Source organism: Cupressus sempervirens, chromosome 6 (assembly GCF_028749045.1).
Source record: "Cupressus sempervirens isolate cs-2001-9-10 chromosome 6, ASM2874904v1, whole genome shotgun sequence".
In the NCBI taxonomy this organism is placed as follows: domain Eukaryota; kingdom Viridiplantae; phylum Streptophyta; class Pinopsida; order Cupressales; family Cupressaceae; genus Cupressus; species Cupressus sempervirens.
In genome coordinates, this window is record NC_143123.1 from 62,990,781 (window position 1) to 63,015,840 (window position 25,060).

General features: G+C 38.1%; 1 protein-coding gene across 2 annotated transcripts in view; it reads left to right on the top strand.

Annotated features, from left to right (window-relative positions):
- Positions 1 to 249: 249 nt before the first annotated feature.
- Positions 250 to 25,060, top strand: part of LOC149551135 (MUS308 and mammalian DNA polymerase-like protein) — a 245,060-nt gene continuing 220,249 nt past the window's right edge. For both annotated transcript variants that reach the window (XM_089786704.1, XM_089786705.1), the window contains exon 1: positions 250 to 440. In XM_089786704.1, coding sequence (XP_089642830.1) covers positions 405 to 440 — 36 coding nt within the window. In that variant the 5' untranslated portion in view covers positions 250 to 404. The remainder of the gene's footprint in view (positions 441 to 25,060) is intronic.

A 25,060-nucleotide genomic window follows, 5' to 3' on the forward strand; every position in this document is an offset into this window, starting at 1 on the left:
AAGTTTTTTTTTGTTTTGATAAATGAAATTAAAAATATACAATCTAAAAACCTTAGAATATGTTGTTTCTTGGAAAATAAAAAAATAAACATGGGGGTAGACAAAAACATTAGCACCCTATTTTTATAGGCAGGGACTAATAATAAAAATAATATTCAATCCTATGCCTCAAATTTGAACCAAATATAACGAGTCGAAATGAACAAACGTAACAAAAAGAAACCCAATTGAGCGCCCCTTTTCCCCGTTCTTTCGTCGGTTTCAAATTTCAATTTGTGGTAGCTTCTCTCCTCTTTTCCTTCTTCCTCTGGGGCACCAGGGTAACAGAAAGAGGCCGCGCCATTAAATTATGCTGCCACAGCAGATTTGGCAAGTACGACATCAACCGGTCGAGGTCTTCAGAAATGAACCCCAATTTGAGAAACGCCAGGGTAGACCAGGTACTAATCTAAACCCTTTCTTTTGTCATCTATTATGTTTTGATCTCAAACTGTTTCAGATTACTGCCCTGGCAACTAGATATTCTCAACACTCCAACCTCAGTTCAGATTCCTTAGAATGGGAATATACATACATTGCTCCCATTTTGAGAAATGTAAAAACCTAAGTGCCGGCGCACACAGTCACAGAAGAACGCATTTCTTGTCATAATTACTCTTCATGGAGCAAACTTAGAACCTTCTTAACATATTTCGGTGCAGACCAGGTCCAATTTTTCCCTAACAAAATGGTCGTCAATAAATTTATCAATGGAAAGGAAGAAAACAAATAAGCCGTTTTTGTTTGTGCAATGCACCTTTACATCAGTAAGCATAGCATCCCGGACACTCTATCAATGGTTCATGTGGGAAACTATCAATATCACAGGCGAAAGGGTTTGCTCTACCTCATTGGTTTTTGGCCGGATGAAAAGATGGCATGGAATAGTAACTAAGATCTTGACAACTTATCTACAAATTCATCTCAAGACCTGCACGTGGAGTTTTCGACAGTACGGCCATATTAAAATCTCCAAGCAAGACTGATTCATTTGAAAATTCAAAAGATTGATTCTCAAGTGAATTCTTGTTCATTAATTTGCTAAATCGAATCATAAGATCCATATGCGGGCTCTATACAGTGCAGCCAATTTAAAAACCTTGATCATGATATTTTAGTTGAAAACATCAATTGGGAACTGAACTCTTGCAAGGAGTTCTATTCAGCAGACTTTGTATCAAAAAATTCAACTGAGGACTGTTCAATTGAAAACCTTTTCGGAAAGTCAGGTTTGGAATGGCTAACTAAAAGTCCTTTACTGAAAATGTGTGTACGATTCAATTGAAAACTTTTTTGGGAAATCAGCTCTTGAATGGCTAACTATAAAATTTCTACTCAAAATGTTTGCACGATTCAATTGAATTTACGAAATTGTACATGAGAGCCTACACAAGTAGTTATCTTCAGCACAGGTGTATCAAAAATTTTGGTAATTGAATTTGTGAATGTCTAACTGTCTAACCACAAAACCTCAATATAAAATGTCCGCATGCTTCAATTATAAACATTGTTTGCTAACAGAACTCCTGATAACCTATTTACACAGTCACTTGTCAGAACCTTCATAGGGATTCCAGAGTTCTATTAGGTACAGTTGTATCAAAATTTTAATTCAGAATCGTTCAATTGATCACATATTTTGGGAACTGAAATATTGAATGGCTAACTACAAGTTCTCAACTTAAAATATTTGCATGGTTCAATTGAAAACATTGATTTGGAACTGAATTCTTGATGAGCAATTTGAAAATATTAGCATAACACCAGTACTAGGGTACATTGAGACATTGGGACGAGATTTTGGGACGGAGGGACAGAGGGCCTCAATTTTGGGACAGCGAGGGGATAGCAGCAGCGGGGGGGAGGGTTGGAAAGCATTGCTAAAAAGGAATTGGGCATGGGGGACACCTCTATCACTGGGCAAAAAGATATAAGTCGTGAACCACTATGGCTAAGGGAAAATGGCTAGACAAGCAAGAGTGTACGTTGGACGACCATGAGCTACCTAGTCGACTCATAAGACAAGAAAAATTGTTATGTAGGACTTGAAATGCTAGTTATGAAATGATGTTTTAGTATGACATACCAATTTGAAATACTTGAACATAGCAAAATTGCAACACTAACTAGAACCATTTAACATTTAACATAGTGCACAACCGATAGTAACATTCAAAAATCAAAATTGACATAGAAATTCAAGTATCCGTCTTGGCAGTGTGGTGGTTGTAGAATGGTGGAGGTGGGGGTACTTAGGTACACAAGTACTTAGTGTAGGGACGTCTTGGGGATGGATACTTTGAGGTTTGGGGGTGGGGTGCGAGTCCTTGTGTTTCAGTGAAGAAGGATTATTTAGTTGGCATTAGAGAGAAACAATTGTTTTTAAATTCAATTTTTTTTGTTTAATATGCAAAGCAAATCAAAACATAAATCATACCCTAGGTTAGATGTATTGGAAATGTTTAAAACAATTGGTAGTTCGGTCAAAAAGTCAAAATCAAATGAATTACAAATGTTAAATACATTGAAGAGAAATGTAAAAGTATTTTGTTTTTTAGAATTCACTTAGTAGTGTCTCATACACTGGGATCTTGTCTTGCTTTGTGATTACTAAAATAACTTCCCATGCCTTTATTTCAATAAATATCATAGTAACACGGGGACGCATCCCCACTATGTTTAGCTACCACACCTGAGACAGGGATGCACCCAGGACAGGGGGAGGATGTTCCCACATCCCCAACGACACTACCAACTCGCCACCAAGATGGGGACATCCTTGCGTCCCTGTTGGGGGACTTGGGGACGAGGACGTGTCCCTCAACCTAGTCGGGGACAACTGGCCGTCCCACTTTTCGACACATAAAAATGCTATTGAAACCTATGTCACAAGGTTCGAGTTCGAATTCGAGTTCGACAACAATAAAATTCGGATGAAATTCGACTAGGACAAAATGTTCGAAAAAAAATCGTCTTATATTAATTTTATTATTAAAAATATAAATTATTTATCTTTAAAATTTAAAAAATTATGTTAAACATAAATATAAATAAATAAATTTAAAAAGTCATTTATATTATAATATTTTAAAACTTATATAAAATATTCTTAATATAATAATTAATATATTAAATTATATACTAAAATTAATATAGTATAATTTAGATATTTAAAATATTAAACTTTAATATATATATAATAAAACACAAATCAAATAACAAATATTTAATAATTTAAAATAAAATTTAAATGTTTAAATTTATATTTTAATATATGTATTAAACATCAAATCTAAATGATTTAATAAAAAAAAATTGAAAGTACAATTTGAAACGAAAAGAAAACTTTAAAATAAATGGAAATGTTAAAAACTAAATCTAATATTTATATTAAAAATGCAACTGAGTGTTAATTCACAAATCTACACGTTGAGCTATTTGCATTTCGTAAGGTTTTGCCCAGTCGGAGTATGTGGTTCTCTCCCAATCATATTTACCCCATTCGGCAACTCAGGAAAATTCGTTTTTGTCGGGGGTGGATTCATTCATACAGACCGCTTGACCTTGAAAAGCGATGGCAAAAACATTCGCGGATGAACCGAATTGCATTGCTCGACTTGGAAAAGCCCTTGTAAATGCGTTTTCAATATATTTTATTTCAAAAAAACTTTATGCCTTTACGTGTACGAATATGGGGCGAATTCGAACGATTTTTTGGCAAGGTTTTTAAGTTCGCTGAATTTCGAACTTCATGGCTGAAATGCGGCGAACCTTGTGACTTAGATTGAAACATTGAACATTTTGAAGCACTTTTCGGCCGAACAGTTTGAAACATTGAACATTGAACATTGTGATCATATCATGGTTGTTGCTGTTTGATTTAATTAAATGTATGATGCCATTGAATGATTGATGAAATAATGACACTCATGCTTTTGCTAAATTAATAATGTGATATATCATAATAGATATCTATGACTTTTAAATTTTGAATTTGAATCTTCAATCTTTGATTATTTAAGTTATTTGATAGAAGTTATAAGTTACAATTTAGATCTCTTTCATATTTCATTGTTCAATGTTCAATGCAATGTAAAACTAAACTAGCAATAGCGGATTTGATGAACCTATACTTAATATTTATGTCTTATATTGTTATACATCTTCTCATAATTAGCATTTTAAGTATCATATGTATAGTATATACTATATATCCCTTGTCCCCCCCTCCCGTCCCTCGCCTGCCGTCCCCCCGCCGTCCCCAAATTGAGGTCCCTTTGTCCTCCCGTCCCGGAAACTTGTCCCCCTGTCCCCCTGTCCTTGCATCCCCCAGACCGGTGTAGTAGCTAAGATAAATATTGTTGTAATGTCCCCAACTTGGACTTTACTTGATTTACACTAAAATTGTCAAATAGGGTTTCGATTGTGTTTGGAAATGACAATTTGTAATGTTCTCTACTAGGAGTTTGCTAATTCTCGAAAGATTAACATACTTCACTATGCATTTAAATCATATTAAATTATGAAACAATCATAGATTCATAATGCATACTCAAGCCCTAATTCCTTTCTTCTCTCCTAATCAACAACCCTAAGAAGGATGGGGATTTACTTGTCCTTAGGGTACTTTGACAGCAATTTACATGTAGGCTCCCTCAAGGTTTATGGGACACATTTTTGTACCTAGCTCAGGACTTCTTCTCAAGGACTTGTGATATATGTCCTTAACCCATCTTGAGACTTTCCTCTTGCATTGTGAGGTTTTACGCTGTTGAAACAGTAGCGTCAGTTAGATATGAATAGTAAGATATCATATACATATACATATGTATATGTATATGTATTGGTTTCTTTCATATCAATCAAACAATCTGTGATCAGATCGTACTGTATATTCACCAAACATATTGTGATTCTATTAAGTATTAATGACTGTCATATTGCTGTAGAATGCTTCAGTATATTACGACTAATGGTTGTCATATGAGTGCCGGTCCTTGACTCCTATTGGGCCATCATTCATACGACAACCCGATGCATTATTGATATGACTGTATATTGTGTTATTGACATATGACTGTGCGACATGTTGTCGGCTTATAACAGTCATCATTATAACTGTTTATACGAGACAGTAATCATATGTATTATGCCTTGTTCTGCCCAGGGCTATTGGTCACTTAACATATTGTTGTAACAAGGTAATTAGTGTTGTTACGTCCGTAGAGACACGTCTCTACGTTGAGTTGTCATTCCATAGAGACATGTCCCTATGTTGACATAACCTTTCCTACTCATATATATCTTGATTCGGTTGGTTGAGAAAAAGCATCAATACAATCCATGTTACTATCTCAAGCAACTGCGATCTCAATATAAATATATTGCATTACAACCAGCGATCCTCTGTATATATATATATATAAACCAGTATTTTAGACTGTGATCTTGCACAGATCAATAACCTTGTTATTGTGATTATTCTCATTCACCTGTTCACAGAATCATCTTGTGAAAATGCATTGCTGCAAAATTATCAGAGTTTTATCAATCACTATCTTGATATTGCCATACTAATATTAGAGAATCAGTAAATCATAATACTCTACCTAACGATCTCAATTTCCTTAACATATGCCATCACTCCCTGACAAAATCAACCTACGCTCTTAATGGTATTAGCAAGTGATTAAGGAATCTACTATGTATATGTTATTATCTTAGGTATTACAAACATAACTGATATATTATTTTGATTTCATTATTATAAACACACACACACACACACACACATAATGTACGTCTATACACACACATGCATACACACACATATAAAATACCATATAAGGGTTCCCTATAGAATTTGGGTATAACATTCATACATTAGTATCCAACTCGTAGATGTGTTACAATATCATTTGCTGTGACACAATTCTATCCAGGAATTAGATGACTCATTTCCTTTCTCATATCTTCCTTGTGAAGAGTAAAAGAATATATTTCATAATTCTCATCCTTTGATGATTGCTTGGATGGATTTGACTCCATCTTATATTTGGTGATTGAATATTTACATTCTTTGGATTTTAAGATATGCCTTTTAGGCTTTTTTCAATATAAGCAAGCTGGCTTATAACTCAAACCACGTTCTTCCATACTTACTATTATTTTTTATCTTTACTCAAGTCCAAACAATCATTAGTTCTATGGTGAATAGATGCGTTATGTTGTAATCCTGTCCTTTCTTAATAATTACTAATCAATGACTTACTTCAACGAGCCAACTCAATATTCTTGATTAATATTGACCATATGATTAAAAGGTTTCATTTCTTCCGATCGCTTCTGTAGCTTCCGTTGATGCTAACCAGGTTAATCTTATGGATTGTGTATCAATAATAATAGTGTCTTATAGCTGTCTAAAACTGATCTTTTCTTTTAACAAGGATGGATAGTCAGTATAATAATGTTCTCTGTTATTAACTTATTATCTTTATGCTAAGTGTTTCCATGTCCTAGTCACTGCATATTGTATTACTTCTATCCATTGTTCCTCGATTGTGGACTAGGGATAACTTTAAGAAACCCCTAGGTAAAAGTTCAAAATCATGGCAATCTTTTATTATTTTTGGGGAAAATTATTATTTTTTACTGACGAAATTTTCCCATCCTACGAAAATTCTAGAAAATCCAGGCAAAAATAATAATGTATTGGGCAAATGTTTTTCTTTTAAATTAAAATATATTTAGGGTATTAGTGAAGTATTTTCAATTGTTTGAAAATTGTAGATTTTTTTGGGGTAATCTTTCGTTATTTATGGATTTTTTTGGACGATTAATGGCCACTTGCCATGAATTTGACTTGTCATGATGGACAACATCACATCTAATTTCGAAAGAATAAAGCCATGATTATCAATAAAGAGCAACATCACATCCAATTTCGAGAGAATAAAGCCATTACTATCGATAAAGAGCAACATCACATCCAACCTCTAACAACCATAACTGCATTGTAATAAATTTATCATTTAGGATCATTGGATGATCTTAGATCAATGGCTTAAGTTCTATTTCGGGTCAAAATACTGAACATAAAGTTCTACAGAAATTCTGTGGAATGGTGACACATGTAGATATTCTTTGAGAATACATTAAGGACAAATGAAGGACACTTCATTTGCCTTTTCTGGATTTAAAAAATGCTTTCATTCTTTGTAGCATATTTCGCAATTTCATTTGTGAAACCCTAACAAATTGAAATTACAATTGCTGCTTCTAATTCTAAATGCATTGCATTATTTATACAATTCTGAGAAAAAACTTATGAATCTTAAAATGAACCTTACTGTGTAAAAAATCTAAACAAATCTTAAATTAAACTCTAAATGCATTGCATTATTTATACAGGGACTGAGTAAAATTTATGAATCCCAATTCTTAATTTAAAATATTCAGTATTGAATAAATTTTTTATGAATCCTAAAATAAACTGAATGAAATAGTTTTCCACAATCTATCAAGTTGTACTTGTAAATTACTTCTCACTTCGATAATTATATTGAAATAGAAGAAGAATTGTACAATTCACATTATAGTTTGGGCCTTGAAATATATGATATAACCCTAAGCCAACAATTTTAGACTTGGAGACCCCATTGCTCAATGCTATTTCTTTCATGTAACCTTGCATACCTAATACCTATCTATTAACAAAAGACAAGGGTCTCATCTACCACTATCGGTAACCATAAAATTCTAAGTGTAGAGTGTAGTCTAGAGTTTAGAGCCTAGTAGGATAGTAGTCGTATTCTTCAAGCATTTTGGTGCCAAGACGTCGACACATTGGCCCTATTGCATTTACAACCTCTTGTTCCTAGTGCATTTACAACCTCTTGTTCCTGTTGCTCTCTAGCCAACTCGATTTCCTTGCCTTGGAGGATGACTAAGGAATCCCCTCCACAATTGGCATGGATAGGCCCTCTTGCGATCTCCTCTTTGTCCCTTCTATCATAATAAATTTGTTCCTCTTCTGTCCCCAACTCCCCAACAATGTCTTCTACATCCACTTCATCAAAGAGATCTTCATCAAGACAATCTTTAGATATCCCAAAGGCTATCATCAAATTTAGGTTCCTTGATTTTGGCAGCATACAAGAGAAAATTTATGTTGACTTTTCTCACACCCTATGAACCTTGTAGCAATTTGGCATTTAGTGTTTGCACGTTAGGGAAATTTTCCATCAGACTTAAAGTCAGGTAGTATTTGTAATGAACCCACCTAGCAATGCAGTTTTTGAGTACACAACAATGAATGGTTACGTACAAATGATAGTTCGTACATGAAGGTAGGAGTTCGTATGATGGAGGGGACTGGGCTGAAACAGATTGTACGGGGTAGAGGGAGGATGTTGCAGTACGGTATAATGGAAGGACCGTACACCAGCAGTAGAGGAAAGAGCGTACGGGGTGGTAAAATGAAGTACGATGGAGTAATAGGCTATACGGTGTAGGATGACTTGGCCGTACAGTGTGACAATGATAACCGTGAGGTAGGCACTAAGGCCGTACGGTATACTTGGGGGGAGCTGGTGAATGTTGAGAGAGGTCGTATGTTTGATAGAATGAGGGAAATGGGAAGTTGTTGTACAGTAGGACAATGTAGGCACCCAAAAAGATGAACTACTTTGTGCAGGGAGAAGTGAATGGTACGAATAGAAATGTTTGAACATGCAATAACTCAAAGACCCAGATTCATCAAATAGAGCCAAAACACGAATGGAGATAGAACATAAATAATCTTCGAATAATTTTAGCCACAAGATGGTGCTCCGATTTGCTAGATCTGAGCGAAGTATTATAGGCGACGGAATAGGGTGAGGTTTGAATCCCACTGAAACTGAAAAGGCAAGTAGGGAAGATCTTTCACTTTTGAAATGGTGAACAATTCAAAACTCCAACAGGAATTCGCAATTCAAAGAAAACAATTCCAATTGCATACCTACGACTACCTACAAGCCGTCCTTAAATACCCATCAGGAAAACTTACTGAGGGTGTACAAAGATTGCCAGTGACTACACTTACCTCCGAAAATGAAAACTAAAATGGGTCCGAGATATTGTAAATCAATCGACCCATTAACAAAGATATGATTAATAAATATTTTTATGATGAGAATATTACAGTCCTCCTGTCTCAAATTTTGCTTGTCAAGCAAACACAATGTCGGATGTTGTAGAATGTGCTCATCTTCCCAGATTGCGTCGTCCAACGACAAGTGTTTCCAGCATACCAAATATTCCTTCACCGTTTGGTTCCACAGGGTTTGCTCACGTACTTCACTAATCTCGACTGGTTCGAATATGAGCTTTTCTTCTTCATTGAGCGGTGGTAGGTTTGTAGCTACCGTGACTTTCTGCCCCATAGCTTTCTTCAGGCAGAAAACATGAAAAATGTATGAATACGACTCTCCTCCGGAAGCTCCAGCTCGTAGGTGACTTCAGTGATGCGGCGAACTACACAATAAGGCCTATAAAATCGTGGCTTCAGTTTTTCTTTTCCCTTTTCCTTCAATGAGGATTGTTAGTATGGCTAAAGCCTGAGGTAGACCAAGTCTCCTACTTTGAAACTCCTCTCTATTTAGTGTTTGTTGGCATACATTTTTTGTTGATTCTGTGCCCATTATAAGTTATCCTTCAGGTATCTTAGGATGTCCTGTCCCTCCCAAAGCTAGTCCCTTGCCCTTGGTGTGCAACTCTCTCCCAAAACTATGTCGATGAAGGAAAGGGGTTTGTACCCACATAGAGTTGTCAATGGGGCCATTGTGATGGACATATGGTACGTGGTATTGTAACAATATTCTCCTAGGCCTATCCATTTGACCCACGCCTGTTGTTGTGTTGAAATGTAGTTCCAAAGGTATCCTTCTAGCCACTTGTTTACAATCTCCGTTGGTCCGTGGTAACTAGTACTTGGTGACAATTTTGTCCTTGCCAACTGAAATAGTTTTGTCCAAAATATACAGAGAAATCACCCATCCTAATCACTGATAATGTTTCGGGGTAACCCGTGCAGATGAAAGACTTCTCTAAAAAGCAAATCGACAACTTGTGCGGCCTGAAAATTTGAGGGGATGGCGAAGAAATGTGTGTACTTTGTCAGTCTTTCAACCAACACAAAGATACAACCCTTTCCATTCACCTTGGGAACTCCAGTTATGAAATCCATTAAGATACTTTGCCACTTCTGTTCTGGAATTGGTAGAGGTTGTCGTAACTTGGCAGGTAGAGTATGTTCGGATTTGTTCTGTTAGCAGACCGCACACTCTCTTATATACTGCAATACATCTCTTTAAAGACCTTTCTATGAAAACCTCTCCCTAAAATGTCTATAAGTTTTTATGAAACCTGGGTGTCGTGCCAAGGGAGAGTTGTGTACCTCCTTCAAGATTTTCTGCTTCAATTTGGATTCCGACACTAAAAATATCTAATTCTTATAGTAAAGTATGTCATCCACCACTTTGTACCGATCATCCTGAGTGTTTCCATCCATTAGTTCACAGGCAAATGTGTTTTTGGAATATTCTACCAACAAATGTGCTTTCCAGTTTGTTGAAATTTGGGTTAGTAAGTAGATGGCCGGTTTTCTGGACAAAGCATTTGCAACCACATTGTTCTTTCCTTTCACATATTCAATGTCAAAATCAAAAGCCTGAACCTTGCTTACCCATTTTTGTTGCCTCTTGTTCAAGTCCTGTTGCTCGAGAAAATATCTCAAACTATTGTGATTCGTACGAACGACAAACTTGGCACCCACCAGATACTATAGAAACTTGGTTAGTGCACGTAGGATGGCCAACATCTCTTTGTCATAAATGGAATATAAGCGTTTTGTTTGTGTAAGCTTCTTACTTTCATATGCTATGGGGTGTCTATCTTGCATCAGTACTGTGCCAATGCCTTCTCCGGATGTGTCGCACTCTAGAATGAATGGTTGAGTGAAATCAGGTAATGCAAGTATGGGACAAGTGCTCATTGCCTCTTTCATTTTATCAAAAGTGAGTTGTGCTTTTTCATTCCACTGGAAAGAACCCTCCCTTGTCAGATTCGTTAAGGGTGCACTGAGCTGAGAGAATCTTTTAACGAACCTTCGATAATAACTGCATAGTTCGAAATATCCTTCGAATTTCGTGAGTGATTTTGGGCGAGGCCAATCAAGGATAGTTTGAATCTTCTCATGATGCACTTGAATTCCATATTTATTAACAACATGCCCTAGGTACAATATTTCTGTTATACCAAATTCACACTTGGATTGCTTGGTGAACAAAGATTGATCTTTCATGATCCTTAGGACTTCATCCAGATGCTTTAGGTGCTCTTCCCATGTCCTGCTATAAATAAGAATATCATCAAAAAATACCAGTAAGTACTTACACAATTGTTTGTTGAAGATGCGATTCATGCATGATTTGAACATAGCAGGTGCATTTGTCAATCTGAATGGCATTACCAGGAACTCTTAATGCTCGTAGTGACAACGAAAGGTTGTCTTTTCTACGTTTTATTCCCTCATGCAGATCTGGTGGTATCCGGAACGGGGATCTATTTTCAAAAAATAGATTGCGCTATGTAATTCATCTAGCTACTCATCTATCCTTGGAATGGGATATCCATTTTTTTTTTTTTGGTTCAACGGCCGATAGTTCACATACATGCGCATCGTCACGTCCTTTTTGACCAATACTATTTATGACACAAAAGGGCTAGAACTGGGGTGGATCCATCCTATTTCGAGCAGTTCCTGAATCGTCCTTTCTATCTCATCTTTGAATTTTTTGGGATGGTGGTAGGGTGTGGTTATGACTAGCTTGGCTCCTGCTTCCAACTCGATATTGTGTTCAAACTCTCGATGAGGCGGTATGCCAAGAGGAATGTCTATAAAAACTCTGTCATGATCACTCAAAATATTTTGGAGATCATCATCTTGGGGAGGTGTCTGTCGCCCTTTTATAGGTTTTGTTGAGACAAAACAATGTGTAGCCCAAGCAATGCAATCATGCCGAAAAATTGCCTCCGTCCGATGTGCAGAGACTTCCTTTGGACCCTCATTTGCCATTCCACGGAGAACAACCTTCTTTCCATCAACCCCAAAAGTGAAGTCCATCCGTTTGAAGCTCTGAGTGTATTCATCACGTGTCTCCATCCATTGTATGCCTAGAATAACCTCCATGTCATCAAGGTCCACTATGAGGAAATTTTCGGTCACCGTGTGATTTGCCATTGTGATACTTAGCTAAGAAACAAGGTGTGTGTAGGGCAGAAGAGTCCCTTCGGCAACCTTGACTTGGAATCTTGCGTGTGTTTCTGTAGGTAGACGTCTTCGTTTCACTAGAGATGAGTTTATGAAGTTTAGAGTGGCTCCGCTATAGAGGATCACCATAACCCTTTGTCCTTGAAGGGTTCCTCGTACATGAAAAATTGTGCACCTCGGGCTATTGACTAGGGCAATAGTTCTTTTGCGCCATACCAATGCTGTAATTCTTTCCGTATGGTTCAAACCAACAATTTTGGTGTCGTTGTCGAGTTGGTTGTCTTCAGAGGGTATATCTTCTTGTTCGTCCTCACGATCGGTCACAAACTCAATGGAGTTGATTTTTTCTTTCCCAAGGCATCTGTGGCCAGGTTCCCATGGTCCTTTGCAGTTGAAACATAGTTTCTTCCTTCGGAGCTCTTGTTTGGTAGCTTCGTCCAATGACGGTTTTCTCGATGGAGGTGTGTTATCTCTATCCCTCGGAAACACTGGCGGTTTGGAATGTGAGTAACTTCGTGAGGATGATGCTGTTGATGATGCCATACTCCTTGCCTTCTTAATGGCCTTCGACAAGGTGGCAGGATTGAACCCTTTTACCCAACCCTTCAGTGGTTCTATCAGTCCGTCCATGAAGAGCACTATTCGTCTTCTTTCAGAAATGTCCATGACCAAAACAGAGTTTCTGAAATTTCGCAATGTATTGGTCAACCGATCCAGTTTGCCTCAGTTGTGCCAAATCTTTGAAATTGAGTTCCGGATCTTTATCGTCAAATCGATCTATCAATCTTTTAGTGAATTTCGCATAGGTATTTATTTGATCATGCCCCAATGTGATGGTGTCGTGATGCCACCATTCATGCGCAACTCCTTTCAAGTGTAAGGCCGCAAATTTAATTGCTTCTTCTTTTGACATGGGATTAAGCTGGAAGTAAGTATCGGCCTTCATTACCCACCCTTGCGCAGATAGTTTTCCAGATCCGTCAAATGGTGACAAATTTACTTCACTCAACTTCCTTCTGAGATCATCATTAAAATATCCTCTGTTTCTACCTCCAGAATATCTCATTTTCAGATCTGCATAATCTTTGTAGAATATATCTTCCTCCAAATTCTCATTTTTCCAGTCTTCTCTTAGCTATCCTTGCATTTCTTCAAAGATCGGCTGCTTCCCTCTGGATGGTGCCTCCGTCCATGGGGGAAAAGACAGCATGGAAGGTCGAGAGCGTACTGGATGAGAATTTGCTTTACTCGACACCGAGTTCCTGCTGTGACCATTTTGTTCTTTGGATTTTATTGTCTACCAACTTCTTGAGAGTCTCTTTTATGAGTTGCTGAGTATCATTGATCTGTGCTTGATTCCTCGCAAGTTCTCTTAGTAGTTCCATGAGTTTGACAACTGTGGGTTTCGGTTCGGCAGCCATTCTATCAACGGAATGGGTTCTTCTTCTCTTCCGGCTATAAACTCTCATTCACTATCCACAGGCTGGCAGGATCGAAGCTCTGATACTACTATAATGAACCCACCTAGCAATGTAGTGTCTAAGTACACAACAATGAATGGTTAGGTACAAATGACAGTCTATACATGAAGGTAGGAGTCTGTACGATAGAGGGGGCTAGGCTGAAATAGATTGTATGGGGTAGAGGGAGGATGTTGCAGTACGGTATAATGGAAGGACCGTACACCAACAACAAAGGGAAGAGTGTATAGGGTGGTAGAATGAAGTATGGTGGAGTAATAGTCTGTATGATGTAGGAGACTTGGTTGTACGGTGTAGGATGCAATGACTATATAGTGTGGCAATGATAATCGTGAGGTAGGCACTTAGGCCGTAAGGTATACTTGGGGGGAGTTGGTGAATGTTGAGTTAGGCCGTACGGTTGATGGAATGAGGGAAATGGGAAGTTTCCATATAGTAGGACAATTTAGGCACATTGTGTTAGAAATAGATAATACTGAGAGGGGGGGTGAATCAATGTTTTCAATCTTTTTGCCCACAATTGGATATTATTAACTACTTTAATACATGCATAAGGAAGTAAACCAATAATGCTGAATAGTATAAACAACCATGCACAAAGAGAGCTCATAACACCATATTTTGTTAACTAGGGAAACCTTGGCCAAGCGAAAACCCCGGTGGGGATGAAACCCACAAGATGATTCACTATATATAAGAATCCAATTAAGGATATTGACCTTGTTAGGAGACTAGGCCATGTTAGAAGCCTCAACCCTGTTAGGAATTGGTGGATCACATAGAAATGTATGCAAGAAGAGCTCACTGCCCTAACATGCAACTATACAATAAGTTCTTCAAGGGAATAGATATACATGCAATACTGGATCACTTGCTGTACTTCGCAATTCTTCTGATTGACAGTTCTTCATACAACGAGTGATTGCGCACATATCAATTTGCATTATATCTCACATAACATTGCTTTGCATCATATATCATAATATTGCATTCATATTAACTTCGCAATTGAAGTTCTTTACTTATATGAAACATATCAATAAATTCTTCCTTAGTCAGCTCACATATCATCCTTAGAGTCGGCTCATCAATATTTAGTAATCAAAACAATTCTGCAAGTCGTACAAGTCAATTTGCTGACATGCTCTGTTCTGCACTGTGAGATAACTGCATTAGTATTTCTTCCATAACTTGGACTAGGTTACTCATACAGACATGCGCACTGGTATGCGTCTAGGGTTAATTGTGCAAGATAATATTCCAAGGGAATATTCCACTATCAACAATTTTGTCATGCTGCTATAACATTGTCCAATACTTAAGACAATTTTCCTTCACAAATAATCATGACTAAACTGCAAAACATATGTTGCCATAAATGACAATCACATATCTCACCTTATTTGATTGATTGGTCATATTGCCAACACACAGAAAGATGAACTACTTTGTGCAGGGAGAAGTGAACGATGTATGAAAAGAAATGTTTGGACATGCAATAACTCAGAGACCCAAATTCATCAAATAATGCGAAAACACGAATGGAGATAGAACATGTATAATCTTCGGATAATATTTGCCACAAGATGGTGCTCCGATTTGCCCGATCCGAGCGAAATATTATAGGCGATGGAATAGGGTGAGGTATGAATCCCACTAAAACCGGAAAGCCAAGTAGGGAAGATCTTTCACTTCTGAAATGGCGAACAATCCAGAACTCCAATAGGAATTTGCAGTACAAAGAAAATAATCCAAATTGCATACCTACGACTACCTACAAGCTATGCTTAAATACCTGTTGGGAAAACTTTCCGAGGGTGTACAAAGATAGCCGATGGCTACACTTAGCTACAGAAACAAAAACTAAAATGGGTTCGAGATATTTTAAATCAATCGGCCCATTAACAAAGATTTGATTAATAGACTATTTTATGACGGGGATATTATAGTATTCATATGGCAGGGGAATGTGGATATTCCCATCCGCATTGTTAAGCACAACATCAATGCTGAAACAACATTTGGGTGAGCTTTTTCCCCCACTTCTCGGACACTCGTGCATATAAGATCATGACTAGGGAAAAAAAATGGAATGTCAGACCTAACCTTGTGCCTATGAGGCACTATTGCAAACAAACTTTAGACTTAGCACATTCAAAATTGAATGCACGATGTAGGTAAGGTCATTCAATTGTACCAGAATTAGGTGCTTCTTATTGACTTCTCCTACAAACGATCACTAGAGTATGGTTGATGTCCATCTCTCTGAGCTCTTCAAATTCCACTAGTTAGACTCTTTTAGTTTTGGACAATGAACTATGAAGTGGAGCTACCTCAATGTCCAACTTATAGGCAAATGATCAATTTGATAGTGGAGTCGTGGATATGTCATGCAATACAGTTTGACTTCGCTTACCTTAAGCCACTCATGCCAAGTGATAGTTATTAGTATCTTTAAAACGATCGTCGATCTTGCTTTGTGGTCTTTAAGCATTCCATCAAGCCTTTTGCTGGGAGGTTGTACCGCCTTACTTGCCAATGAAAGTACACCAAATCTCAATGAAATCAGGGAGTAAATGTTCATTTAGTATTATCATCAATAGCTGTCATCACTTAGTACTTCAGCTCAAAAAATACCAATCTGGCAGCCAATTGTAGAATTTTGTAGACTTTGCAACCCTAAACCCTAAACAACCTGGACCCACTCGACACACACCTGCTCATACCCACGTGGCATAAGCTGTAATAATTGATATATTTATTCACCGTTGGATGATTGCAGATCAATGACATGAGCTTTATTTCGAGCTGAAATTCTGAAGGATACACATTTCTACAAACTTCCTCCGGAAAGGAGATGCCTATTGGTGTGACGTGTTGGATTGAATGAATGAAAGGTTTCAGTTGTGATTTAATTAAGTATATTACTTATTTACAGTAATCTAAGTCAATTTAATGATCGTTGGATGATCGCAGATCAACATGTATGGTCTATTTTGACCTGAAGTTCTGATGGATTTTCTTGAAGCTGTCATTAGAGTTATCAAAGTCTCCTAAAAATTCATTACTGCAATTGTTAAATAATTAAAAAATATTATACTCAGTGTATCTCAATTTATAATTAATCATTACATGGTGTAGTGCATAGATGTTGCCCCAAAATACATGGTACTATATTATTTTATACAATATAACATTCAATAAATTAAATAGAAAATGATTTCGACTGTTGATGAGAAAAAAAAGTGAACTACAAGCTCAACAAGATAATTTCTAAACTATTTTCAAATTGAGTATCATTTTGTAATTTTTAAAAATTTTTAATTGCTAAACAAATAATCACTTAACTTCAGATTCTTAGTGAGTAGCACTGCTGCAGTGTGCACTAGCAGTTGGCAATGCAGCAACGGTTGTTCCTGGTCTGAAACTAGGCTATTGATCCAATTTGAGAGCTTAGAACTGACCAAAATGTGTAAAAATAAAACTGATCTTTCATTGTATTTATACTGATCCCTATTTGACGAGCTCAGCAGGAATTTTAAATGGTATACATGTATTTGGTGAATCCTGTATAATTCTAACACGTCTTATTTAATTTTTCTAGGCAATTTATGGATCATCTATTAGGGATGGGCTTGTAATAGAATTGGCGAATATTGTGGTTATTACAATAATAGATAAGACGTCTATTATTAGTTAATGGTTATCTTGTAAATATCTTTAGCTTTAGTTTGCTTTCGTTTTTTGCTTTCTCTGGAATAGAATGTTTCTATTCTTTACGATCGTTTCCTAAGGAAACATCGGCTCTTCCTTTTGTATAAATTGACCTTTCGGTCTCTGTTATTTATAAGCAAGTATTTACCAATTACCTTGTAATATGGTATCAGAGCTAAATACTTAAATTTTTTTGGAAAAATTTATAATTTCTTCTTGAAATTATTTGTTTAAATTTTTCCAAAATTATTTCAGCTAATTTCTCCAAAACCCACCTAGGGTTTTTCGCTTGGAGAAATTCCCGAATTACGGGTCTGCAAATCGCGTGGAAATCGTGGCCATTTTTTGAAGACTCGCGTTTTTGGGGTGAAAATCTGCATGTTTCTGTATCAAATCTTCATGCTCTTAGCCGTCTCAGTCTGTCATCATGCTCTGGGAAGCAGATTCGACCATTTTTCATCAAGAAATCTGAAGTTTTTTCAAGCTTTTTTCAGCTAGGGCTGTTTTTTTTCGAAACCCTAATTTTTGGGGTCGAATTTTTTTTTTTTTTTTGCAGATTCTTGGTGGGTTTTTCGAGAGCTCAACTAGGTTGTCGTTTGTTTTTTCTGGGTGCCTCGATTTTTGTGCCTCAATTTTTGTGCCTCAATTTTTGAGCCAGCAGATTCAGAAAATGACAGCAGATTCCTTCTGGGTTTTTCGAGCTCTCTTTTGGGTCATTCTCTGATTCTTTTGGGTCTTCCGTATTTTTGCCTCGAAGAATGTGCCTTCACAAATTTTTACAGTTTTTCATTGAAAAACGTGCCATGGCATCTCTGACAAATATTCTGCTCGAGCATAATTCCAAATTCAATGGTCGCAATTATGGAACTTGGAAGTAGCGCATCATCGCAATCTTCGAATATCGAAACACCGATCAACTTGTTCTGGGTGTTAAGCAGTGTCCGACTTCTCCGGGTCCTGATCAAGATACATGGGATCTGAACAATCGAGAGGCAGTAATGCTTCTCAAACTCTCCGTAGCTGATGACCAGCTTTCTCAGATTCCATCTGGCAAGACAGCGGCCGAAATCTGGACACATCTAAAAGGTCTTCATGAGACTTCCGACAAGAGCAGAGCCTTCTTTCTGAAAAACACTCTGTTTTCTATTGTCATGGATGAGCGCACCTCGCTCCAGGCACACCTGAATCGGATTCAGGAAATCCGTGATCAGTTACTTGCCATCGGTCGCAAGATGGAGGAAGAGGATATTGTGGTAATCACTCTTCGGAGTTTACCAAATTCCTATGAGCATTTTATCGAGACTCTCAACATCACATCTACTGGGGTTGAACTAAAGTTCACTGATCTCTGCACCCTGCTACTTCAGCAAGATCGGTGGAAACAACAGTTCGGTAGCAGCTCCAGTTCCACCTCCACTGAGCAAGCCTTTGCTGCGAAATCCTTTCAGAAGGATAAGGGCAAGTTTCAGCAACCATCTCAGCAGAAGTCTTCTACTCCAGCATCCGATGGTACCAAAAAGAACATTCAATGCAACTATTGCCACAAGTATGGTCACATGAAGGTTGCATGTTGGAAACACTTAGCTGCCCAGTCTAAGCAATCAGGTTCGCAACCCAAAGCGAACAGTGCAGAGCACACTGAGCAGGTGGAATCTGCCTTTTATGCCTTCATGGCTAAAAGACCTGCAGATCATGTACAGTCATCTGCCTGGTACATTGATTCAGGTGCCTCTCGACATTTCACTCACCGCAGAGACTGGTTTACTGACTACCAGCCTTATTCAGATTCTGTTATCTTTGGTGGTGGAGAAGAGTACACGGTTGTTGGTAAAGGCAACATTCAAATTCAGTCTGTTGGTAGGAAGCTCATATTCCTTGATGTGTACTATGTTCCAGGGATGGAACTAAATCTACTCTCGGTCAGTCAGTTGCTGCGACATTCTCCACACTTGGCAGTCACCTTCAGTTCACATCAGTGCACCATCACTGATCGGGCGACTAAGTCTACTGTTGCAGTTGGTCTTGAGGATCATGGTCTTTTCAGACTTACTGATTCTGGTGATTCTCAGGACTTAGCTATGGCTGCTCGGCGATCTTCCATCAGCACACTTTGGCATCAGCGATATGGGCACTTAAATGTGCATTATCTCTCACAACTTGCTTGGGATGAGCTTGCTCTTGGTTTGCCAGAGATTCAAACCCAACACCTTGGAGTTTGTGACGCATGTCAGGCTGGGAAGCAACATCGCACACTTTTCCCCAGTGGCGATTCTTGGCGAGCTTCTCAAGTACTTCAGCTTGTTCATGCTGATATCTGCGGCCCTATGGCCACTCCTTTTGTTCTTGGGTATAGGTATTTTCTGTTGTTTGTAGATGATTTCAGTAGAAAAATGTGGGTGTATTTCCTTAAAAAGAAATCCGATGCATTTATTGTATTTCAGAAGTTTAAACCCTTAGTTGAAAAAGAGTCTGGAAAATCTATTATTACTCTTAGATCAGACAATGGGGGGGGAATTTTGTTCTAATGTTTTCTCCAGCTTCTTGGATACACATGGCATCCAACGCCAGTTCACCACACCCCACACGCCACAACAGAACAGTGTAGTTGAACGTCGGAACATGACAATCACCGAGATGGCTCGTTCCATGCTCGAACACAGACATGTTTCGAAGCGTTTTTGGGCAAAAGCAGTTAACACTGCAGTTTATCTGTTGAACCGGTCACCCACAGTGGCGGTCAAAGGTAAAACTCCGGAAGAGGCCTGGTCAGGTCGCAAGCCCAGAATCAGTCACTTGAAGGTTTTTGGCTCTCTTGCTTTTGTTTGGATCCCTGATGCTTCACGCACCAAGTTGGATGCCAAGAGTCAAAAACTGATGCTTGCTGGATATAGCAGTCTTCACAAAGCCTACCGCCTTATTGATGTTGAGACATCTCGTCTCATATACAGCCGCGATGTAGTCTTTGATGAGCAACGAGGACCATTCATGCCTGTTTCTCCTGTTCCTGATCCAACAGACCAGCCTATGCAGGTTCATGATTTGGGAGTTCGGTTTCCATTAGGTCCACCTGATGGGAGGGCTCCAGTAGCTCCTACAGCTCCAGTCCTGCCAGTGATACCTGTACAGCCACCTCCGGCTTCTCCTGCAGGATCACGTCATTTTGAAGATGCGTCACCTGAGTTTGATCCAGATTCTTCTGATCAGGATCCTGCTGATCAAGCATCTCCTAGTACTACTGTTGGTCATTCTCCTCTCCGGCCTAAGTGGTGGGCTAAGACACTTGCTGATCTTCATGATGATGAGCTCATTGATGGGAGAACTACTCGGAAAAAGAGCAAAACTATAGATTCTGTTAACTTTGCTCTTATGGCCAACATTCACAGTGTGTTTGAACCTCAAACATATTCCGAGGCTAAAGGAATTCCAGCGTGGGAACAGGCCATGCAATCTGAACACCAGAGCCTGCTGAAGAACAACACTTAGGTCCTTTCTGATCTTCCCCCAGGGAAGAAACCCATTAGCTGCAAATGGGTCTACAAAATCAAATACAAATCAGATGGTACTTTGGATAAGTACAAAACTCGTTTAGTGGCAAACGGCTTTTCTCAGCATTAGGGCATTGATTATGAGGAGACCTTTGCTCCTACTGCAAAGATGAGCACCATCAGATTAGTCTTAGCCATGGCAGCACAGTTTGGCTGGAAGGTCCATCAGATGGACGTAAAGAGTGCTTTCCTGAATGGTGATCTCCATGAAGAGGTCTACATGATGCAGCCTCCTGGTTTCAAGGTTGCTGGTAAAGACCATCAGGTTCTCAGATTGGTAAAAGCTCTCTATGGTTTGAAGCAGGCCCCTCGGGCATGGTACATCAAGATTGATACGTACCTCAGTGATCAAGGCTTCAAGAGGAGTTCTTCAGACTCAAATCTGTACATCAAGACTACTGACAGTGACATCATCCTTCTGGTTATCTATGTGGATGATCTGATCATCACTGGCAGTTCGGCATCTTTGATTCAGGGAATCAAACAACACTTATGCCAGTCTTTTGATATGACTGACCTTGGGCTCATGCATTATTGCTTAGGTGTTGAAGTTTGGCAACAGTCTTCTGGTATATTCATCTCTCAATCCAAATATGCCAGAGCCTTGTTAGACAAATTCCGAATGCAGGATTGCAAACCTGCATCTACACCTATGGAGAAAGGTCTCAAGTTGTCAGCCAAGTCTGAGTCTCCTTCCGTTGATGATACTACGTATAGGCAACTAGTAGGCAACCTCATCTACCTATCTGCTACTAGGCCTGATATCAGCTTCGCAGTCAGCTATATTTCACGCTTTATGACAGCTCCTAAGGCTGATCATTGGATGGCAGCAAAGCGTGTGCTTCGTTATGTGAAGGGCACTTCTGATTATGGACTTCTGTATTCTCGGAGTTCTAATCCTAAACTCAGTGGGTTCACAGATTCAGATTGGGCAGGCTCTGTTGATGATAAAAAGTCAACATCTGGATATGTGTTCAGTTTGGGATCCGGTGCAGTTACATGGACCAGTAAGAAGCAGCAGGCAGTTTCTCTCTCTTCTACAGAGGCTGAATATAGAGGGACTGTTAAGGCAGGATGTGAAGCTGTCTGGCTTCGTCGGATGCTTGGGGATATGCAGATGTCACCAGCAGGACCGACTACTCTGTTTGTTGATAACGAAGGCGTTATCAAGTTAGCACGGAATCCAGTCTTCCATGAACGAACCAAGCATATGGATGTTCATTGTCATTACATACGACAGCTGGTTGAAGACGGGACTATAGATCTGCAGTATGTTCCTACCTCAGATCAGACTGCAGACATTCTCACCAAGCCTCTTGGTCCTGATAAGTTTGTCAAATTCAGAGGACAGCTTGGTGTGTTAGATAGATTAACCATTAAGGGAGGGTATTACAATAATAGATAAGACGTCTATTATTAGTTAATGGTTATCTTGTAAATATCTTTAGCTTTAGTTTGCTTTCGTTTTTTGCTTTCTCTGGAATAGAATGTTTCTATTCTTTACGATTGTTTCCTAAGGAAACATCGTCTCTTCCTTTTGTATAAATTGACCTTTCGGTCTCTGTTATTTATAAGCAAGTATTTACCAATTACCTTGTAATAGTGGTGAGTTGGGGCCTCAGGCAAATAGAACTTTTCATGGCTTTGGCGAAATCGATCATCAATTAAGACACACTTCCAAATTTCCTGGTGAAAATATTAAATACACACATAGATATTATTAGCGAAACCCTTATATCGATACAAAAAATTTATAGAGTTGGGGTGAATTGGCCACCCTGATCGGATCCGTTTATTTGCCATTTTTCAAACTGCCGACATTAAGTATTTGCCAATCGGGAAATATTCTCCACTAAAGTTATTATTGGTGCAGACTCCTGTCATGTATTAGCCTGGTAATTTTAATGAAATAAATTTCCACTTGATATAGCTCTGCTCTTCTATAATGTCGTAATGTCTCATAGTCTGCCTTGTTGTATTCAATCTGTCGGATTAATAATTATGCTCAACTTTGTATTCTCCATTGTCAAGGCACAAATATCTGCTGTCGATTCATAATCAGAATTATTATCTTTTATTGTTTGTCTCAAGACCCTCCTAAATAATCCTCAGACAATTGTAACACTTTCACTTCTGTGACAAAACAAATAAACATTTTCAGGCTCGTCCCGTGAGACGGCTCAGTCAACAGAGTCAGCAATAATCAATCAATCAATATGATCTCAAGTGAGTCTATTACTGATTTCTATTCATTAGAGGATATATTTAGACACATTTTAATCATGCACAATCAATTCTCCTCACTTAAATTACCTAGAATACGAGAACTTCATTCAGCCAGATGCATTCAGAAATACTTTTGAAATTCATCCAATGGTTACCAATACTATCTCTTCAGAGACTTCAATACTTAGCTGTCACATAACTGTATTATATTAAAATTAATATTTATTTATTTGTTCATTTATTTTTTATAAATTTAATTTTTTTTATAATTATATAAAATTAATACTAGTTCAGAAAGGGAACATTGCAACTGTAAACTTCCCTCCAAATATGTTATACATTGTAATGTCCCTACTTTAGCAATTAAATTAATTTCTAATAAAGTCATTAAATAAAGTAAAATTAAAAGGCGACTTTATATTTAAATAATTTAATTAGTTATTGTATTACAAGGGAGAAGCTTTTAGAGTGTGTATTAATTATTGGAAAGGGGGAAGCCTCTAGTAATTTAATTTTCTAAAAGCACAATTAATTATTGTATTGCAAGGGAGGAGTTTTTAGAGAGTGCATTAATTATTGGAAGGGGGAAGCTTCTAGTACTTGCAATTAATTAATATTTGGTTTCCTTCTAGAAGGGTGTAGGAAAAATATAAATAGAGGTGGGAGAGTCATTGTTGAGCATCGGATAATTGTGAATTGCATTTGATAAGAGCTTGGATGTGTGAGTCACATATCTTTCTTGGCATTAGAGGACATTCATCCTCTCTTGTAACATTCTAGATGTCATTCCCTTGGGGTATGGCCTTTGGAATACATTGCTTTGTACTTGATTTTATCATTGTAAGAACTAATATTATTTCAGCAGTGGTTCAGTCTTCAATTTGCATAAATTCTTTCTTGCTCATTTTGTGTGGATTGAAATTTATGCAAAGACATTTAAATCGCTTTCAGCAATTGGTTTAGTTCTTGGGCATTTCCAGGGTGCCCATTACAGTGGTATCAGAGCTTGCTTGCAAAGTGTTTCATGAAGTTATAACTAGTAGGTGCCCATTACAGTGGTATCAGAGCTATAAGTCCTGCCATTCTGTGGAGGTTTTATAGGGAATTTGGGACAGCTGGATAGAGGGAAAAGTGTTTGACAAAATGTATATCGGTCCATATCAAGAAAATGTAACGTTCAGGTTACTGGGTACATTAGAGGAGCAGAATAGGCGAATGGATATGATGTTGCAGCTTATGGCTAGATAGATGGGCATCAACATTGACGATTTGTATGTTGCTCCAGTGCAGAAGGTAGTTGATTCCTCAGGTGGGATCGAGACACATATAGAGCCACTTAGCTATGATGTTGGTGATGTGGGTGTTTCAATGGAGTCGGTAGATGTGGGTTTACGCTCCAATATTATTGATTCGCAATCTGGTGTTGAGTTAGGAGTCCACATATGAGGCTTTGTCAGGGGATGGCGATGCAACAATAGTGGGATTAGGAGAATGCGAGGATGTTGTCATGTCAGCAGCCACTTCTGTGTTAGTTGAAACATCCGATGAGGAGTTTAGCAGTATGCATGTAGTGGTTGATGTATGTTCTAATAATGGTGCACATGTTGATTATGAGTTTTCATCAACTACAAATTCAGTTCAGTTTCCTGTTGCAACAATTAGTGTTGTTCTTGTGTCCATATATTTTGATGTGGCTACACCTATTGTTGATACAGTTGGCATGAGTACATATGGTTCACCTA